The sequence below is a fragment of the Meles meles genome, chromosome 16, assembly GCF_922984935.1.
Source record: "Meles meles chromosome 16, mMelMel3.1 paternal haplotype, whole genome shotgun sequence".
Classification (NCBI taxonomy): Eukaryota; Metazoa; Chordata; class Mammalia; order Carnivora; family Mustelidae; genus Meles; species Meles meles.
Genome location: NC_060081.1, coordinates 18304241 through 18320106, shown reverse-complemented (window position 1 = coordinate 18320106; position 15866 = coordinate 18304241). Strand labels below are relative to the sequence as shown.

Below are 15866 nucleotides of genomic sequence, written 5' to 3'. Positions count from 1 at the left end.
GATTGTCTCTAAAAAAAAGTAGTAGTAGTACTTTTATAAAAGTAGTAGTAGTAAGTATAAAAAAATTAACAAGTTAACAACTGGACTCTGGGGAGTTCTGTCTACATGCCACAGACTTTTAAACAATTCTGCTGAAAACATTTTCGGATAGGCCAATTGAAATTTAAAACCTGTTGCAAATCCCATATTGCCTAACTTTTTTTCTTTCTCATTCTAGCTTTATTGAGCTATAATTGACATATACCCTGGATAAGATTTTTTTTTTGAAAAATGTATTTTCTTTCCTTTTTTAAAAAAAGATTTTATTTATTTGTTAGAGAATGAAAGAGTGAAAGAGAGGGCATAAGCAGGGGGAGCAGCAGGCAGAGGGAGAAGCAGGCTCCCTTCTGAGCATGAAGCCCAATGCAGGGTTTGATCCCAGGACCCTGGGATCATGACCAGAGCCGAAGGCAGATGCTTAACCACCATGCAGGCATCCCTGGATAAAATTTTTGCTCTCCACACAGAAAATGATAAGAATGCTTGTTAACAGTCTATACAGTAACTCTAGGGCACCCATGAACAGAGACACACATTGCCACAGACCAGCTGCTTGTGCTATTTTTGCTACTGGAGAACAACCTCACTCAAACAGATGAGGCACTCCTTAGAAATGCAAATGAGATGAAGTGGGACTTTGTTTTAAATGTACCTTGATGGTTTATGATTTTTGAACCTAATAAGAAGCCAGCCTACGCTTCTTCATTGACCATCTCTGTCAGAAAAACAAATTTTAATCAAAGATGATGTCATGGGATATCAGCAGAGGCCCTTCACAGAGCAGATCTGGAAAGGGCAGGACTGGGATAAGGGCTGGGGAAGGAATGGCAGATGGAAGACAGTGGCCAAAGGGTCAGTGTGTATACAAAGCTGCTAGTAGTTCTGGTAAGCCCCATGGGTGAAGCCAAGGTCGGTATCCAAACGCTGTCAGGGCACCCTGAAGAACAGAGGTGACACGGAGTGTCTCAGTAGAGAAAGACAAATTGGGGATGGAGAAGTCAGAGTCACACAGGAGGCTCAGACCTGGGCAAGTCTTGCAGGTCACAGGGTGGGGGATCATTCCAGAAGTAAGGTGAGAGCAGAGTGAGAGCCAGGGAAATGAATGGGATAGAGACCTAACCATACTGGAGGGTCCGCCCACTCCTCTGGTTCCACATACAGCAGATAATCATTGACCTTATTTCCTTGAGTGTTAGCTTCTGCTCCTGCTCTGATTTTTTCCCCCATTTTTCCTAGTTTAGGCAAACAAAGGCCAATACATATATTTGTGGTTTATCAGGGCTGTTCAGGGCGTGATCTCAAAGGTCTTCAGTTTCCTCAGAGATCTCACTTTGTGTGTCTCATTAACGGTGTGGCAGCTGCCACTTTTCAGAAGTTCAGTCTAAATTCTGGCTGCCAAGCACATGAAGCAGTGATCCCTAGATTACTGTAATGTATTCATTCACTCATTCATTCATTTAGATTTTATTTATTTATTTGAAAGAGAGGGAGAGAGAGAGTGCAAGTGGAAGAAGGAGCAGAGGTAGAAGGACAAGCAGACTCCCTGATGAGTGCGGCTCCATCCCAGGACCCTGAGATCATGACCCGAACCAAAATCAAGAGTCGGATGCTTAACCGCGTCACCCAGGCGCCCCCACTGTAACTTCTTACACACGTTGAACTGAGTAGAGAAAGCAGGAAAATGGGGAGTGTGTATCAGGTGGGCTCCAGTGATTTGAAGGATTCAGTGAAATGACATATATGCAAAGTAGCGTAGGTGGGGTCCAACTGAGAGAGAGAAACCACACAGAGGGTTAAACAGAGAAGTTGTTTTTTTTTTAAATTTTGATTTATTTATTTTTTCAGCATAACAGTATTCATTGTTTTTGCACCACACCCAGTGCTCCATGCAGTACGTGCCCTCCCTATTACCCACCACCTGTTCCCCCAACCTCCCACCCCCGCCCCTTCAAAACCGTCGGGTTGTTTTTCAGAGTCCATAGTCTCTCATGGTTTACCTCTCCTTCCAGTTTCCCTCAACTTCCTTCTAAACAGAGAAGTTTTAATATCGAAATGGTTAACTGTAACAAAGGACGAGCTGTAAGCTAGGCGCACTCTTCCGGGTACCCTTAGAGTAGGGTACCAGCTTTACCAAAGGATAAACCTGAAAGGGTTCCCATCTCCCTGGAGGTGTGGATGGACCACTGGGCGGGACAGAAGCTGCCCTCGAGCCGCTGGGCAAAGAGCAGGCCACCCTCAGGGAAGCAGGCAGGGAGAGGGCATCAGTAGTCGGCGGCACCCGCTGTGCAGTGGGAGGCTGGGCCTTGGAGGGGGCACAGAGCCTTCCGAGAAGGCTGCGCGGACAGGGGAGAGGAGAGGGTTGACACACAGTGGGCTGCTCAGGGGGGCTCCTGACGACAAGCGTGCTGCATGAGGGTTATGCCAGGGCTTCTTTTTTCCACGTCGGGAGGTCCACGGACAAGTTATCTCCAGTGGAAGCCGTCACATACAGACCAATTTCTTCCAAGGCCTGTGGCCCACCTCTCGAAGGACCTACTGGAAGTCCTCCCAGTCAGCTGACTGACTCTTGCCCCGCCCACCGGAAGTTGCTGGAAAGCCCCTTCTCCCAGCAATGTCCCTTCAGCGCCCTCTGCTGAGAGAGTGTAACCTGCGGCTCCCTTGAAGGAGAAAAGTTCTGCTGAGGGAATTCCCTTGTTTATTATTGAGCCCGTATTGAAAGGTGCATTTGGAGCTGGGAGGAGATTAAGTTAGTTGATAACTGAAACAGAGAGCTTCGCAAAGAGACTGGCCCAGAGTAGGTGCTCAGTGAGTGACAGCTGTATTAGACTCTTACCCACTGTAATGAATAAGAGTAAATTATGCAGAATGATTTTAAAGTTAGGCGTAAGCCATATTAATATTTATGGTCCTGTAATTCACTTACGTATTGCTCAGCTGGACACGAAGTTAAGAATCTGTGTGTCAAGTAATTCTCATTTTCTAATTCATGTTTCTTTCATTTTCTTTTTGTCTAGGTCTTATACAATATATTAATTGCCTTCACAAAGATGCATAAATTTGAAGACATAGAACCTGTTGACATTTTGGCTGGATGTGCCCGATTCATTATTGTGGGGGTTGGAGGAGTGTTTTTCGGCATCATTTTTGGGTTTATTTCTGCATTTATCACGCGTTTCACTCAGAATATCTCTGCCATCGAACCACTCATCGTCTTCATGTTCAGCTACCTGTCTTACTTAGCTGCGGAAACGCTCTACCTGTCCGGCATCCTGGCGTGAGTACAAACCACGGACCGACTCTTACAGCAATAAAAGAGAATGCAGGACCGCACGGTGTGGACTAGCACTTGCAGAAGGCAGAACTTCTGACACTAATCTGCAAAGGTGTTGCTGGATTTAGGTTTTTAAACTTCGGTAAAATCTGATTCGGAGCCTTTGCCAAACAAATGTTCTTTCCCCCCAGCCTTTGTATTTGCTCTTCTCCTGAATGACCTTAGCAGAGCAGAGCAATTATGAGGTCAATTTAAAAGGCTCAAAAGCTCTGATGCAAAGAAGAACTAGAAGTTCAAGCTTAAAGTCTCATTTCAAAAGCTTTTTCTTCCCCCTTGAAAAATTCGTTATTTTGAAGGAAAAGGGCAGCATGCCATGAAGGACTGTCATTCTTGAGCTCTGCCTTCTCCTATTTCCCTTAAATCACATCACACCAGACTGGAATGAGAGTCGGTAGGTGGGATAAGACCAGAAGTCCAGATTTCTTTTTCCTAATGAAGCTATTTGTAAATATTTATCCTTCCATACGTCTTGGAATGAGGTTTCTTAACTTGGCTTGCTATATCTGGTCATGTTGTTTTTTTTTCTATGGCATTATCCTCATACCCAGCTACTCAGGCAGAAATATTTAATTTTATTGCCTAGAAATACCTATTTTAATTAAATATAATAGTATAAAATCTAGATACTCATTATTGTCCCACCTTAAAAGTGGTATAAATTACTTAGACAAGGCAAAGATTTTTTTCTCTTCCCTTGTCCTCAGGTAACCACTCACCACCATCCTCCTCCCTGACTTGCTAGTGACCCTAGAGTAAAAACATTTTAAATAAAAAATTTCTCATTAAATTGTTGTAAAAAATATTGCTCGGGTGGAGGAAATGAGAGCCTTGCTTCATTATTCTTTCCAGAAACACTTCTGCTTTGGGTTTGTGCACCCAATGAACAAATGGTTGATACCATTTTCTTTTTTTTTTTTTAAGATTTTATTTATTTTTTTGACAGAGAGACAGATCACAAGCATACAGAGAAAAAGGGGGAAGCAGGCTCCCCGCTGAGCAGAGAACCCGATGTGGGACCCTCAGTTCCCAGGACCCTGAGATCATGATCTGAGCCGAAGGCAGAGGCTTAACCCACTGAGCCACCCAGGCGCCCCGATGCCATTTTCTTGTGAGAAATCCATGCCATGCCCACGTTCTCTAACACAGTAATTTGAGCAAACTCTTTGGGGAGGGAGAAGGGAAAGAAAGAAAACCTGTGGTGAAAGGGAAAGGGCAATGGACACGATGTTTTCTCTGGATAAAAACAAGATGTGTGTATCTATGACATCACCAGGAGGGAGTTTTTCAGGGAGGTGAAATCTCGGGCTTCTCCTGAGACTGTCTTCCTTCTGCAGAATCACGGCCTGCGCAGTAACAATGAAGAAGTATGTAGAGGAAAATGTGTCCCAGACATCCTACACCACCATCAAGTATTTCATGAAGATGCTGAGCAGCGTCAGCGAGACCCTGATCTTCATCTTCATGGGCGTGTCCACCATTGGGAAGAACCATGAGTGGAACTGGGCCTTCATCTGTTTCACCCTGGTCTTCTGCCAGATCTGGAGAGCCATTAGTAAGGGACAGCAGGACCCACAGAGGCTCCTGCCTGCTTGCTTTTTACAAATTTTCTTTTCCCTCTCTGCAGTGTAACAGCCTAAGTAGTGAGGTGACGATAACTGGTTTTACAGGTTAGGGGAGTAGAGGCACCTTGTCCGGACCAGGAATGTTGTCTGTCTGCTCCCTCACTCGGTTCAGAGCAATTCGAGGCTGAGAAAGTTGTGCACTGAAACAAGGCTGGGGCAAGGAGTTTGTTTCTCTTTTTTATTTGAAGAGAGAAGTTTCACTTCTACACATTTAAATATAACTCAATAAATTTATCCCTTGTTCTTCATTTCCTTGTCAGTTTTTACCCTCTTGCACCTTAGATAAGATATAGGTTATACACTGTGAGCATTTACACTTTTATTACAAGAAAAGTGAGATCTCACTACATGCATTCTATGTAAGGCAGGTACTGCCAGAAAACAGTCCCCTAAAACCCACAGGTGATTTTAGTTGAGGGTTGAGTTTGACGTATGGAAAACCAAGGACCAGAAAGTGAATCTTTATTTTTAAAAGCGCTTATTACTAATTAGTAAAGGCAACTCTATAATGTAACTGACTTCACCCCTATAAAATGTGCCTAATTTAAAAAACATGAGATCTCTTGACTAATGGCTGCTTATTATCTCTTGCATTATGTTTCTGAGGCTAGCGAGAACATTAAGTACCAAATGACATTATAAGTGTTGCCCTTTGATTAGAAGCGGTTTTATTTTTAAATGATTTTGACCAGGATTTGAAACATTTGCTTGATTGACTTTATCAATATTTTCAAGCCAATTACAGTTAAAGACAAATTAGGGGAAATGATTCAAGAGCTTACCTTGAACATGCAATTCTAAATTAATTTAAGGTGGGTTTTAAATCTAGGAAAGAATAACAAGAATGCAAAAATATTAAAATATTCAAAAAACCACAACTCTGAATAGGTATGCCTGTTCGGTTTCTTGGGGTGAAAAGAATTAAGGAAACTGTGTTATCTAACAATACAAATGTATAATTTCAAATCAGATCTCAGCATGGCTAATAACTAGCTATATTCAAAATTGTCTTCCTCAGCCACAAAATGGGAGGCATGAACAAATTTCCTGGGTTCCCTTCCCTCTCTAATGTCAAGAGAAGTAATATTAGTGAACTTCAGCCCAGCTAACAGGAGTATAAACCATCTAAGAAAGGATTAATATTTTGGATACGTCACTATTGTTGGTCCTTGGTGACAATCCAACCCAACTCCCTCATATTCTAGCTGAGAGAATGGCTGACTGGGTCATGTCACAGTGAGGGACAGAGCCAGCTGTCAGAATCCAGTTCTCTCTCCCAGCCTCTTCTCATCCCCAGCCTGACTTGTTGTGGCTAATAATAGCCATGAAGGCTTATAACGCAAAGTCCCTGCTTTCTGTTATATATAGATATTTAATTTATGCAGGCCTTCCATCTCCCTTCTGAGGTAAATCCTACCATTACCTCCTCCAGAAAGACGGACTACATGAAAAGATTAGAACCTTAGCCAAGGTCACATACTAGTATGTAGAGGAGCCAGGACACATAAAACAAAACGAAAAATTTTAGATTTTACCATCTCTCACATCATCCATGTGCTTGCTGTGAGGTCTGTGTGATTAGAAGTCACACGTGGATATTGAGAGTTTTATTCTGCAGTAAAAGCTCCTTAGTCAGAGCTTTAGTGAAGGACCTTTCCCACCAGGAAGCAGTGCATTGGTGGTAAGCTAGGTCATGCGGGCCACTCAGGGATGGAAAATCAGTGAGGTAGAAAACACCTCTGTGTTTTATTTTTTTTTAAAGATTTTATTTACACCTCTGTGTTTTAAACGAGCTTTGTCACCCTCCACCTTCCACTTACTGATGACAAGAACCCCCCCCTTTGAGTCCTTGCCAACTTTCTTGTTTGCATTGAACCTCAAGAAGAACCAAACCAACCACAAAAGTTTTGCTTACCCAGCAGAGACCACAATCACTAAGAGAGTCCTCTTATGTTTAAAATTATATGCCTCCTTTGGTTACTCATTGAGAACATGAGATGACAAAAATGTTTCTATCCCCCAAGTAATATCCTTGCTTTACCTAGTTTTGAAAGGCAGAGCAAAAATTTTGAGTATAGATTAGAATATATATGCCATGTCATATCAAAAAGTATCAAGATTTTATTAACTTTAAACACACACATACACGCGCGTGTGCACAAGCTAGGAAGCTAACAACGTGAAGTACTGCTGGTCACAACTACTCAAGAAATGAAGTTTTGTAAGATGTTCTGTTTCGGGTGGACAAGCATGGATGTGATGAAATTAGGTTGCATTGTTTTGCGGGCACGTGCACATGATTTGGGTAGGCTAGCACTGTATATCTACTCATTCATGACCCTCTGCTCTAATACGTATTTCCCTCTTTCTAGGCGTATTTACTCTCTTCTATGTCAGTAACCAGTTTCGGACTTTCCCCTTCTCCATCAAGGACCAGTGCATAATTTTCTACAGTGGTGTCCGAGGAGCTGGAAGTTTTTCACTTGCATTTTTGCTTCCTCTGTCTCTTTTTCCTAGGAAGAAAATGTTTGTCACTGCTACTCTGGTAGTTATATATTTTACTGTATTTGTTCAGGTTAGTAGATTTTTTTCATATCTGAAATAAGTAGAGTCTTTCAGGATAATGTATTTAATACATATAGTACCAAAAAAGGGGATGCTTTGTCTAATTTTTCAGTATATGCTCAGTACTCCAACTAAATTCCCAAATACTTCTAGATCATGTTTGTGTTCATCCTTTAACCTCTAAAATATGTTGCCTTTTAATCAATAAGACATATTAGTCAAAATATTCCTGAGTAGCAGGTGAATGATAGTTACTCTAATGTGTGTTACTGAAAACAAGATTTCCATTAGTACTGGATAGCTCAAGTTTTTATTTTAGCTGGAGTTTTTTCTCGGCAAACTAATGAGAGGTTATTTTAAGGGATGACACTAAACTCCTGCCTTAAAGTAATGCCTTTTTTTAAGGGGCGCCTGGGTGGCTCAGTAGGTTAAAGTCTCTGCCTTCGGCTCAGGTCATGATCGAGGGTCCTGGGATGGAGCCCCACATCGAGCCCCACATTGGGCTCTCTGCTCAGCAGGGAACCTGCTTCCTCTCGGCCTGCTTCTCTGCCTACTTGTGACCTCCGTCTGTCAAATAAATAAATAAAATCTTTAAAAAAAAGTAATGCCTTTTTTTAAAGAGAAATGTGATTAAAGCTATGCTTATTTTTTTCTTTTAAAGAATTATTTGTTTGTTTATTTGGCAGAGAGAGACAGCAATAGAGGGAACACAAGCAGGGGGAGTGGGAGAGGGAGAAACAGGCTTCCCACTGAGCAGGGAGCTGACATGGGGCTTGATCCCAGGACACTGGGAACGTGACCTGAGGCAAAGGCAGGCACTTAAGGACTGAGACACCCAGGAGTCCCAAAGTAATGTCTATTTTCATTGCAGAATTTGAAAGACTTAAATAAGAACTTAACACTAGAGCATTTATCCAATCAAAGCTAGTACAAAAACAAAGATATGAAAATTGGAAGCTCTAGCAGTTTTGCTAATAGATTTACTCTCTATATGACAATCTTCACTTAACAGAACTCTGTTTTGTTGTTTGCGGTCTAGGGAATCACAATTGGCCCACTGGTCAGGTACCTGGATGTTAGAAAGACCAATAAAAAAGAATCCATCAACGAAGAGCTTCATGTTCGCGTAAGTTATCTCTGTCATAACTAATAAGTTAAAAGGATGTTCTCCACTTGTCACTGACAGGAGTAATCTAGAGTTTTGATGAGATGTTGCATACACATTACTAAATGTAGCTTCTTTCCTCGCCAGCTAGATTAAGAGTGACTGTACTAGTTTCTGATTGCTGCCATAGGAAATGCCACAAATTTAGTAGCTTAAAAAACCATACTATTATCTTATAGTTCTGGAGGTGAGAAGTTCAAAATGGGTCTCACTGGGCTAAAATCAAGATGTTGCTGGGCTGCATTTCTTTCTAGAGTTTCTAGGGAGAAATCCGGTTTCTTGCCTCTTGCAGCTTCTAGAATCTTCCAGCATTCTTTGGCTCATGGACCCCTCTCATCTTCAAAACTAGCAATGGCCACTCAGGTCTTTCTCATGTTGCATCCCTCTGATCCTGAATTTTTTGCCTTCCTCTTCCACATTAAAGACCTTTATGATTATGTTGGGCCCACGTGGTTAATTTAGGAGATTCTATCTTAAAGTTGGCAACCCTAAGTCCAACTACTATCTTAATTTTCCTTTGCATATAAGCTAACATATTCACAGGTTCTGGGGATTAGAATATAGACATCTGCAGGAACCATTATTCTGTCTATCAGTCCGTCCTTGGCCCCTCAAAGATTCATATCTATTCCACAGGCAAAATACATTAACTCTATCTTGACGTCCCCAAATTCTCAACCCATTGTAGTGTCAACTGCAAGACTAAGATCTCACCTAAATTTTATCAGCCCAAAAGTCTCAAAGCTCATCATCTCAGTCATGTAAATCAGGACTGATTGACCCTCTGGGTATTATCCATCCTCAGGCACAGCTCTTCTCCAACGCTGAACCTGTGGAATTCAAGAGACAATCATCTGCTCCCAAAATACACTGGGAGGGCAGTCATAAGATAATGGCTATAGATATTCCCTTTCAAAAAGTGGGGAAATGGAAGGAAAAAAATGGAGTCATTTCTAATGACTGAGAAAATTACTTGGTTTCCAGGCTTGGGAGCTGCCCGTGTTCCCTCCGATCAGAACTCCAATAAGGGTTCCACCCTCTGGATTCTCAACTCCACCCTCTGAGTCATCCTTCCTGTTTCATGAAAGATGGCCTATGTTTTCCGCTCATTCCTTTGATCAGCCTGTTTCTTGCCTATAGAACTTTGGGGTCCCAACCTTCACTTTCATTTTATCTATTCGCCTTGCCTTTTGGTCCAAGCTAGAAGTGTTTCTGTCAGGATTCAACAGGGAAGCAGAACCAGTAAGAGATATATATTAAGAATGTCATTGGAAGGGGGGCGCCTGGGTGGCTCAGTGGGTTAAAGCCTCTGCCTTCGGCTCAGGTCATGAATCCCAGGGTCCTGGGATCGAGCCCTGCATCGGGCTCTCTGCTCCGCAGGGAGCCTGCTTCCTCCTCTCTCTCTGCCTGCTTCTCTGCCTAGTTGTGATTTCTCTCTCTCTCAAAAAAAAAAAAAAGAATGTCATTGGAAGGAATTGGCTTACCTACTGTGTGGCTGACGAGGCAAGCCCAGAATCTACAAGACAGCCCTTCAGGATGGGTAGACCAGAATGCTCAGGCATGAGCCGTAGCTGCACAGTGCACAACTGGAGTTTTCTTCTTCATCAGGGAAGCTTCCGTCCTACTCCGCAGGCCTTTTAACTGATCAGATTAGGCCCACCCAGATTATCTGGGATAATCTCCCTCACTTCAAGACAACTGATTATGGGCTTTAATCATATCTACGAAATGCCTTCACAGCAACATATAGATTAGTGTTAATAGTACCTGGGACTAGCCTTGCTTAGAGGACACCTCAAAAAACCATCACAGTAACTAATGCTCATAATTGCCCTACTTGCTTCTGAAATCATCCTTCCAATGGAACATGGGCGCTTGGGCTCTTTATGAACTTCTCATTAGGGAAGGGTAAAGACTTCTACTCCTTCTGCAGATACAGCCTAGTACAGTTTTCAGTGAAAACATTCAATTCTGACAAAGATGAAGTTGAGCATGGTTTCTATCTGTTTAAGTTCAGCATAGTATTAGAGGGATGCCATTTTGTGTGGCTCCAGAGCGTAAAAATGAGAGGGAATACATGGAAGACAGAGGGAAAGAGACTTCAGTTCAGCTAAGAAAGACCATTCTGGAAATGGCTTCTTCTATAGCACACCCAAAGGTAAAATGGATGTGTACAAACAGTGACTGGGAACACTTGGCATAACTGCTGTACAGGAGATTCAGGCTCTGCGGGGATGATTATCTCAGATAATTTTGGGGTTTCTTTTATGCCTATAAGTTCATGATCGTAATGCTGGAGAGACCGATGAAGTCTTTCAAAATCAGCCCTGAATTTTATGGCCAAAGTCATCTAAACCCAAACCGACAATCTTCAAGGCCGTTTGAACATTTTCAACAGATGGGGATAAGGACCAAATGTTTTAAAAATAAGAAATGTTTTGGAGATCCTGGGTTACTCCATCTATTAAGGGTCTGCCTTTGGCTCAGGTCACAATCCCAGGGTCCTGGGATAGAGCCCTGTGTCAGGCTCCCTGCTCAGCAGGGAGTCTGCTTCTCCCTCTCTTTTTGCCCCTCTCCCCTGCTCATTCTCTCTCTTGCTCTCTCAAATAAATAAATAAAATCTTTAAAAGAAAAAGAAATACTTTAACATGATTGAAGATTTTGTTTCTATTTTTATACCCTCTATTCGTTATTTTTAGAAATTAAATAATATGCATAAGACAATAGAACTTGGGTACTTTACTCCTTCCTTAATTTTTTCTCAAACAGAGTTATAATTACTGGTAGAAAGTACATCAATTAAATATTTCAGAATTAATTTAGTATTTTAATCTATTTTGCAAAAGTATTTTAGAAGTCAGCTTCTAAAGGTTATGCTTTTTTCTGAAATTCCTATTAATAATTTGGGTGAAGCAAATTTAGTATAATTGGCTTGCATTGTGAAGTGTAATACTGAGACAAAATAATCAGATAAAAATGAGGCAAATAGGTAAATTTTGTTATGAGTTATTGTTACTATAGGATATTTGTAGAATTCTATTTTCAGAAACTATAAATTGGATCCTGACAACATTTTTCTTTGGTGTTGAAATTATAAGTAACAATTAGTATTACATTCATGTGATCTCAGTAATGAGATATTTTCCAAGTTGTTCTAGAAAAAATATTATTCAAAATAAATAGCAAACACCCTGTTTTCATCAAAAGTTTTGTGTATTATTGGGGTGCCTGGGTGGCTCAGTGAGTTAAAGCATCTGTCTTCGGCTCAGGTCATGATCCCAGTATCCTGGGATCGAGCCCCGCATCGGGCTCTCTGCTCCGCAGGGAGCCTGCTTCCTCCTCTCTCTCTGCCTGCCTCTCTGCCTACTTGTGATTTCTCTCTGTCAAATAAATAAAATATTTAAAAAAAAAAAGTTTTGTGCATTATTAAGGAGCTTATCAGCAGAGTCTGAATCATGAAACTAAGTGGAATTACTATGGAAGGCATTATAAGTTTCAGTTACATGAACAGACTGATAGAAAAGAGGACATGTTCCAGGAAATGAAAACCTCCTTTGTTTTCCAAAGTGTATTAGCTTTCCTTGTGTGTCTTTTAGAGTTAACGTTTCACCAGCAATCATTTTCCTGTATTTGGTCTGGCAGCTGATGGATCACTTGAAAGCTGGAATTGAAGATGTGTGTGGGCAATGGAGCCACTACCAAGTGAGAGACAAGTAAGGAGGCGGAGGGTTTCACTGCCGAGGAAGGATATCCGTGGCCTGAAGAACCTCAGAATGTTACATTGAAGACTGAGCATAAGACTTAAAGTATCCAGAGGAACGGGACCGGGAATACAAAGAGCCCAGGAATCATGGCATAGAAGCGGCAGGTGGAAGCTGGGGGAATGCCCAGCCTGTGAGTGGAGAGCTCTCAGGTGGAGGGGCCATAGATTTGGACTAGGTTGTGTCAGAGAGAACTAGTGCAACTTTCAGGTTGAAATTAGAGAAGTCAGACCTAAGTTTAAAACAAGGACAAGTTTCCCAATGAAAAGAGAAGCTTAACCATGGAATGACTGGCTTCATAAGGCTACAAAGGGAGTTTAGCGAGTCATCAAGGATCCTGGGGAAGAGAGTCCTCCACTGGGGAGGGGGGTGGCGGTGAAAGACCTTCAGGGGTCCTTTCTATGTGATTCTATACAAATGCCGAAGTCTCTCTTCTCCACCACATCTCACATTTCAGAACACATTCTCTTTCTGGATTTTAGTCTACGGCATATTTCTTATGTGGCCCTGAAGAGAGTTTCACTCAGAATAAGGAAGATGAGAGCTTGGGAGTTAAACATAGCTATTTAGTGAATGTAGGAGTTGACGGTAGTTGAGTTAACCAGACGACAGAAGTTTTCTTTCTAGGGCTTGCCAACATACTGATGTGGGCGGTGCGAAGAGAACCTGGCTTTTGAAAAGTCTTGCTGTCAAGATGGGGAGTGGCACCTAAATGAGAAACAGAGCTTTTGTGTGGGGTCTTTAAGTTTTATTTTATTTTTTCTTTATTTTGTAAGTCTGTGAGTAATCTATTTTTACATTTTAATTCCAGTTAGTTAACATGCAGAGTTATATTAGTTTCAGGTGTACAATATAGTGAGTGATTCAACACTGCCATACAACACCTAGTACTCATCACAACAACACCACAAATCCCCATCCCCTGTTTTACCCATTCCCCCCACCACGTCCTCTTTGGGAACCATCAGTTCTCTATAGTTAGGAGTCTGTTTTTTGGTTTGTCTCTCTTTTTTCCTTTTTTCCTTTGTTTTGTTTCTTAAATTCTATATGTGAGTGAACTCATATAGTATTGGTCTTTCTCTGACTGATTTATTTTGCTTCGTATTATACTCTCTAGTTCCATCTATGTTGTTGCAATGGCAAGATTTCCTTCTTTTAGATGGCTGAGTGGTAGTCCCTTTTATATGTCATATCTTTTTTATCCATTCGTCAGTCAATGGACACTTGGGCTACTTCCATTGTTTGGCTATTGTAAATAATGCTGCATGGGGCTACATGTATCCCTTTGATTTAGTGTTTTCATATTTGGGGTTAAATACTCAGTGGTATAATTCCTGGATTATAAGGTAGTTTTATTTTTAACTTTTTAAGGAACCTCCATACTTTTTTCCACAGTGGCTGTACAAATTTGCATTTTGAGTGGGCTCTTTTTTATGAAGTAAAAAGGACAGTCCTCATAGTGTTAAAATAGAACTTAATTTATGTAAATGTCCACCAACCTAGAACCTAGGTCATGGATTTTTAAAGTCTAAACCTGATAGTTCACCCAGTGAAAAATCATTTAATATTATTCCATTTAGCCAAATTTATACCAAATTTTCTAGACACTAAGCAGTAAGACACATTCAGTGCATTCCAGGTCCTCATAATGTAGTAGAAAAGGTCTTTGGGGAAAGAAAAGAGAAAGAGCCTGAATCAGTAATGATGATCCATGTAAGAAATGCTATAACAGAGATAAATGTATAGAACTATAATAGTACAGTGATGGGAGGACATTTTGAGAATACATGAAGAGTTCTCTAGGCAATGAAGAATGGGAAACCTGCCAAGCAGCAGCAGTAGCAGCAGTATATTTCAAAATGTAAGGCAAGAAAGAGCACAGCATGGTTTAGACACAGTCAGAGAAAGGGACGTGGTGAGACAAGAGATTGGAAAGACAGAGATACACTTCTATGGCACAGTGCTAAGAAACTCTATACAGCCATTAATGCTATAAAATTCTATTTGACATTAAACATTCAGATCAAAAGAGTTTTAAATAGAGTAGTGTAAAATGGAAGAGTAGTGGAAACAGTTGACAAAGCCAAAAGACAACCTATAGAATGGGAGAAGATATTTGCAAATGTCTTATCAGATAAAGGGTTAATATCCAATATCAAACTTGGCAACCAGAAAACAAATAACCCAAGCCAAGTAATGGGCAGAAGACATGAACAGACATTTCTCCAAAGAAGACATAGAAATGGCCAACACACACCTGAAAAAAAGTTCAACATCATTTGACATCACAGAAATACAAATCAAAACCACAATGAGATACCCCCTCACACCAGTCAGAATGGCTAAAATTAACAAGTCAGGAAATAACAAATGTTGGCAAGGATGCAGAGAAAGGGGAACCCTCTTACAAAGTTGGTGGGAATGCAAGCTGGTGCAGCCATTCTGGAAAACAGTATGGAGGTTCCTCAAAAGGTTAAAAATAGAGCTACTCTATGACTCAGCAATTGCACCACTAGGTATTTACAAAAAGAATACAGATGTTGTGCTCTGAAGGGGCACCTGCACCCCCAATGTTTATAGCAGCAATGTCCATAATAACCAAACTATGGAAAGAGCCCAGACATCCATTGGCAGATGGATGGATAAAGTAAATGTGGGTATGTACACAGTGGAATATTACTCAGCCTTCAAAAAGGATGAAATCTTACCATTTGTGATGACATGGATATAAGTAGAGGATATCACAGTAAGCAAAATAAGTCAATTAGAGGAAGAAATTATCATATGGTTTCATTCATACATGGAATTCAAGAAATAAAACAGAGGATCATGGGGAAGAGTGGGGAAAATAAAATAAGACAAAATCAGAGAAGGAAACAAAGATAAGAGACCCTTAATCATAAGAAACAAACTGAGGATTGTAGGAGGGGAGGTGGGTAGGGGAATAAGGTAACTGGGTGATGGGCATTAAGGCGGGCACGTGATGTAATGGGCACTGGGTGTTATATGCAATTGATGAATGACTGAACTCTGCATCTGAAATTAATGGTACACTATATGATAATTAACTGAACTCAAATAAAATAAGATACATTTTTTAAAAAGGAAAAAGAGAGAAAGAAATAGGAGAATAGTATGACCATACTTGGCTTTTGAAAGGCAAATAACAACAGCAATATGAAAGCTGAATTTGAGAGATACTGTGGGTGCGAGATATGTAAGGGATATCCACATGGACGTAAGAATTTCATCCTGTAAACACAAAAGAAGCCCCAGGTACTATGCTAGCTGTTTCATATATTGTATCTTACATGATCTCCTGAATCTCCTGTGTTAGCCCTATTTTTCTCATTTTGAAGATGAAGAAACCAACTCCAGGAGAT

The 15866-nt window shown here is 41.0% G+C and overlaps 1 protein-coding gene across 1 annotated transcript in view; it reads left to right on the top strand.

Moving 5' to 3' along the window:
* SLC9A4 (solute carrier family 9 member A4) overlaps nucleotides 1–15866 on the top strand; it is a 61813-nt gene that overhangs the window by 25844 nt on the left and 20103 nt on the right. Inside the window, exons 3-7 of the mRNA XM_045981380.1 lie at nucleotides 3054–3313; nucleotides 4705–4922; nucleotides 7365–7567; nucleotides 8597–8683; nucleotides 12365–12435. Of these exons, the coding sequence (XP_045837336.1) occupies nucleotides 3054–3313; nucleotides 4705–4922; nucleotides 7365–7567; nucleotides 8597–8683; nucleotides 12365–12435 (839 nt within the window). The remainder of the gene's footprint in view (nucleotides 1–3053; nucleotides 3314–4704; nucleotides 4923–7364; nucleotides 7568–8596; nucleotides 8684–12364; nucleotides 12436–15866) is intronic.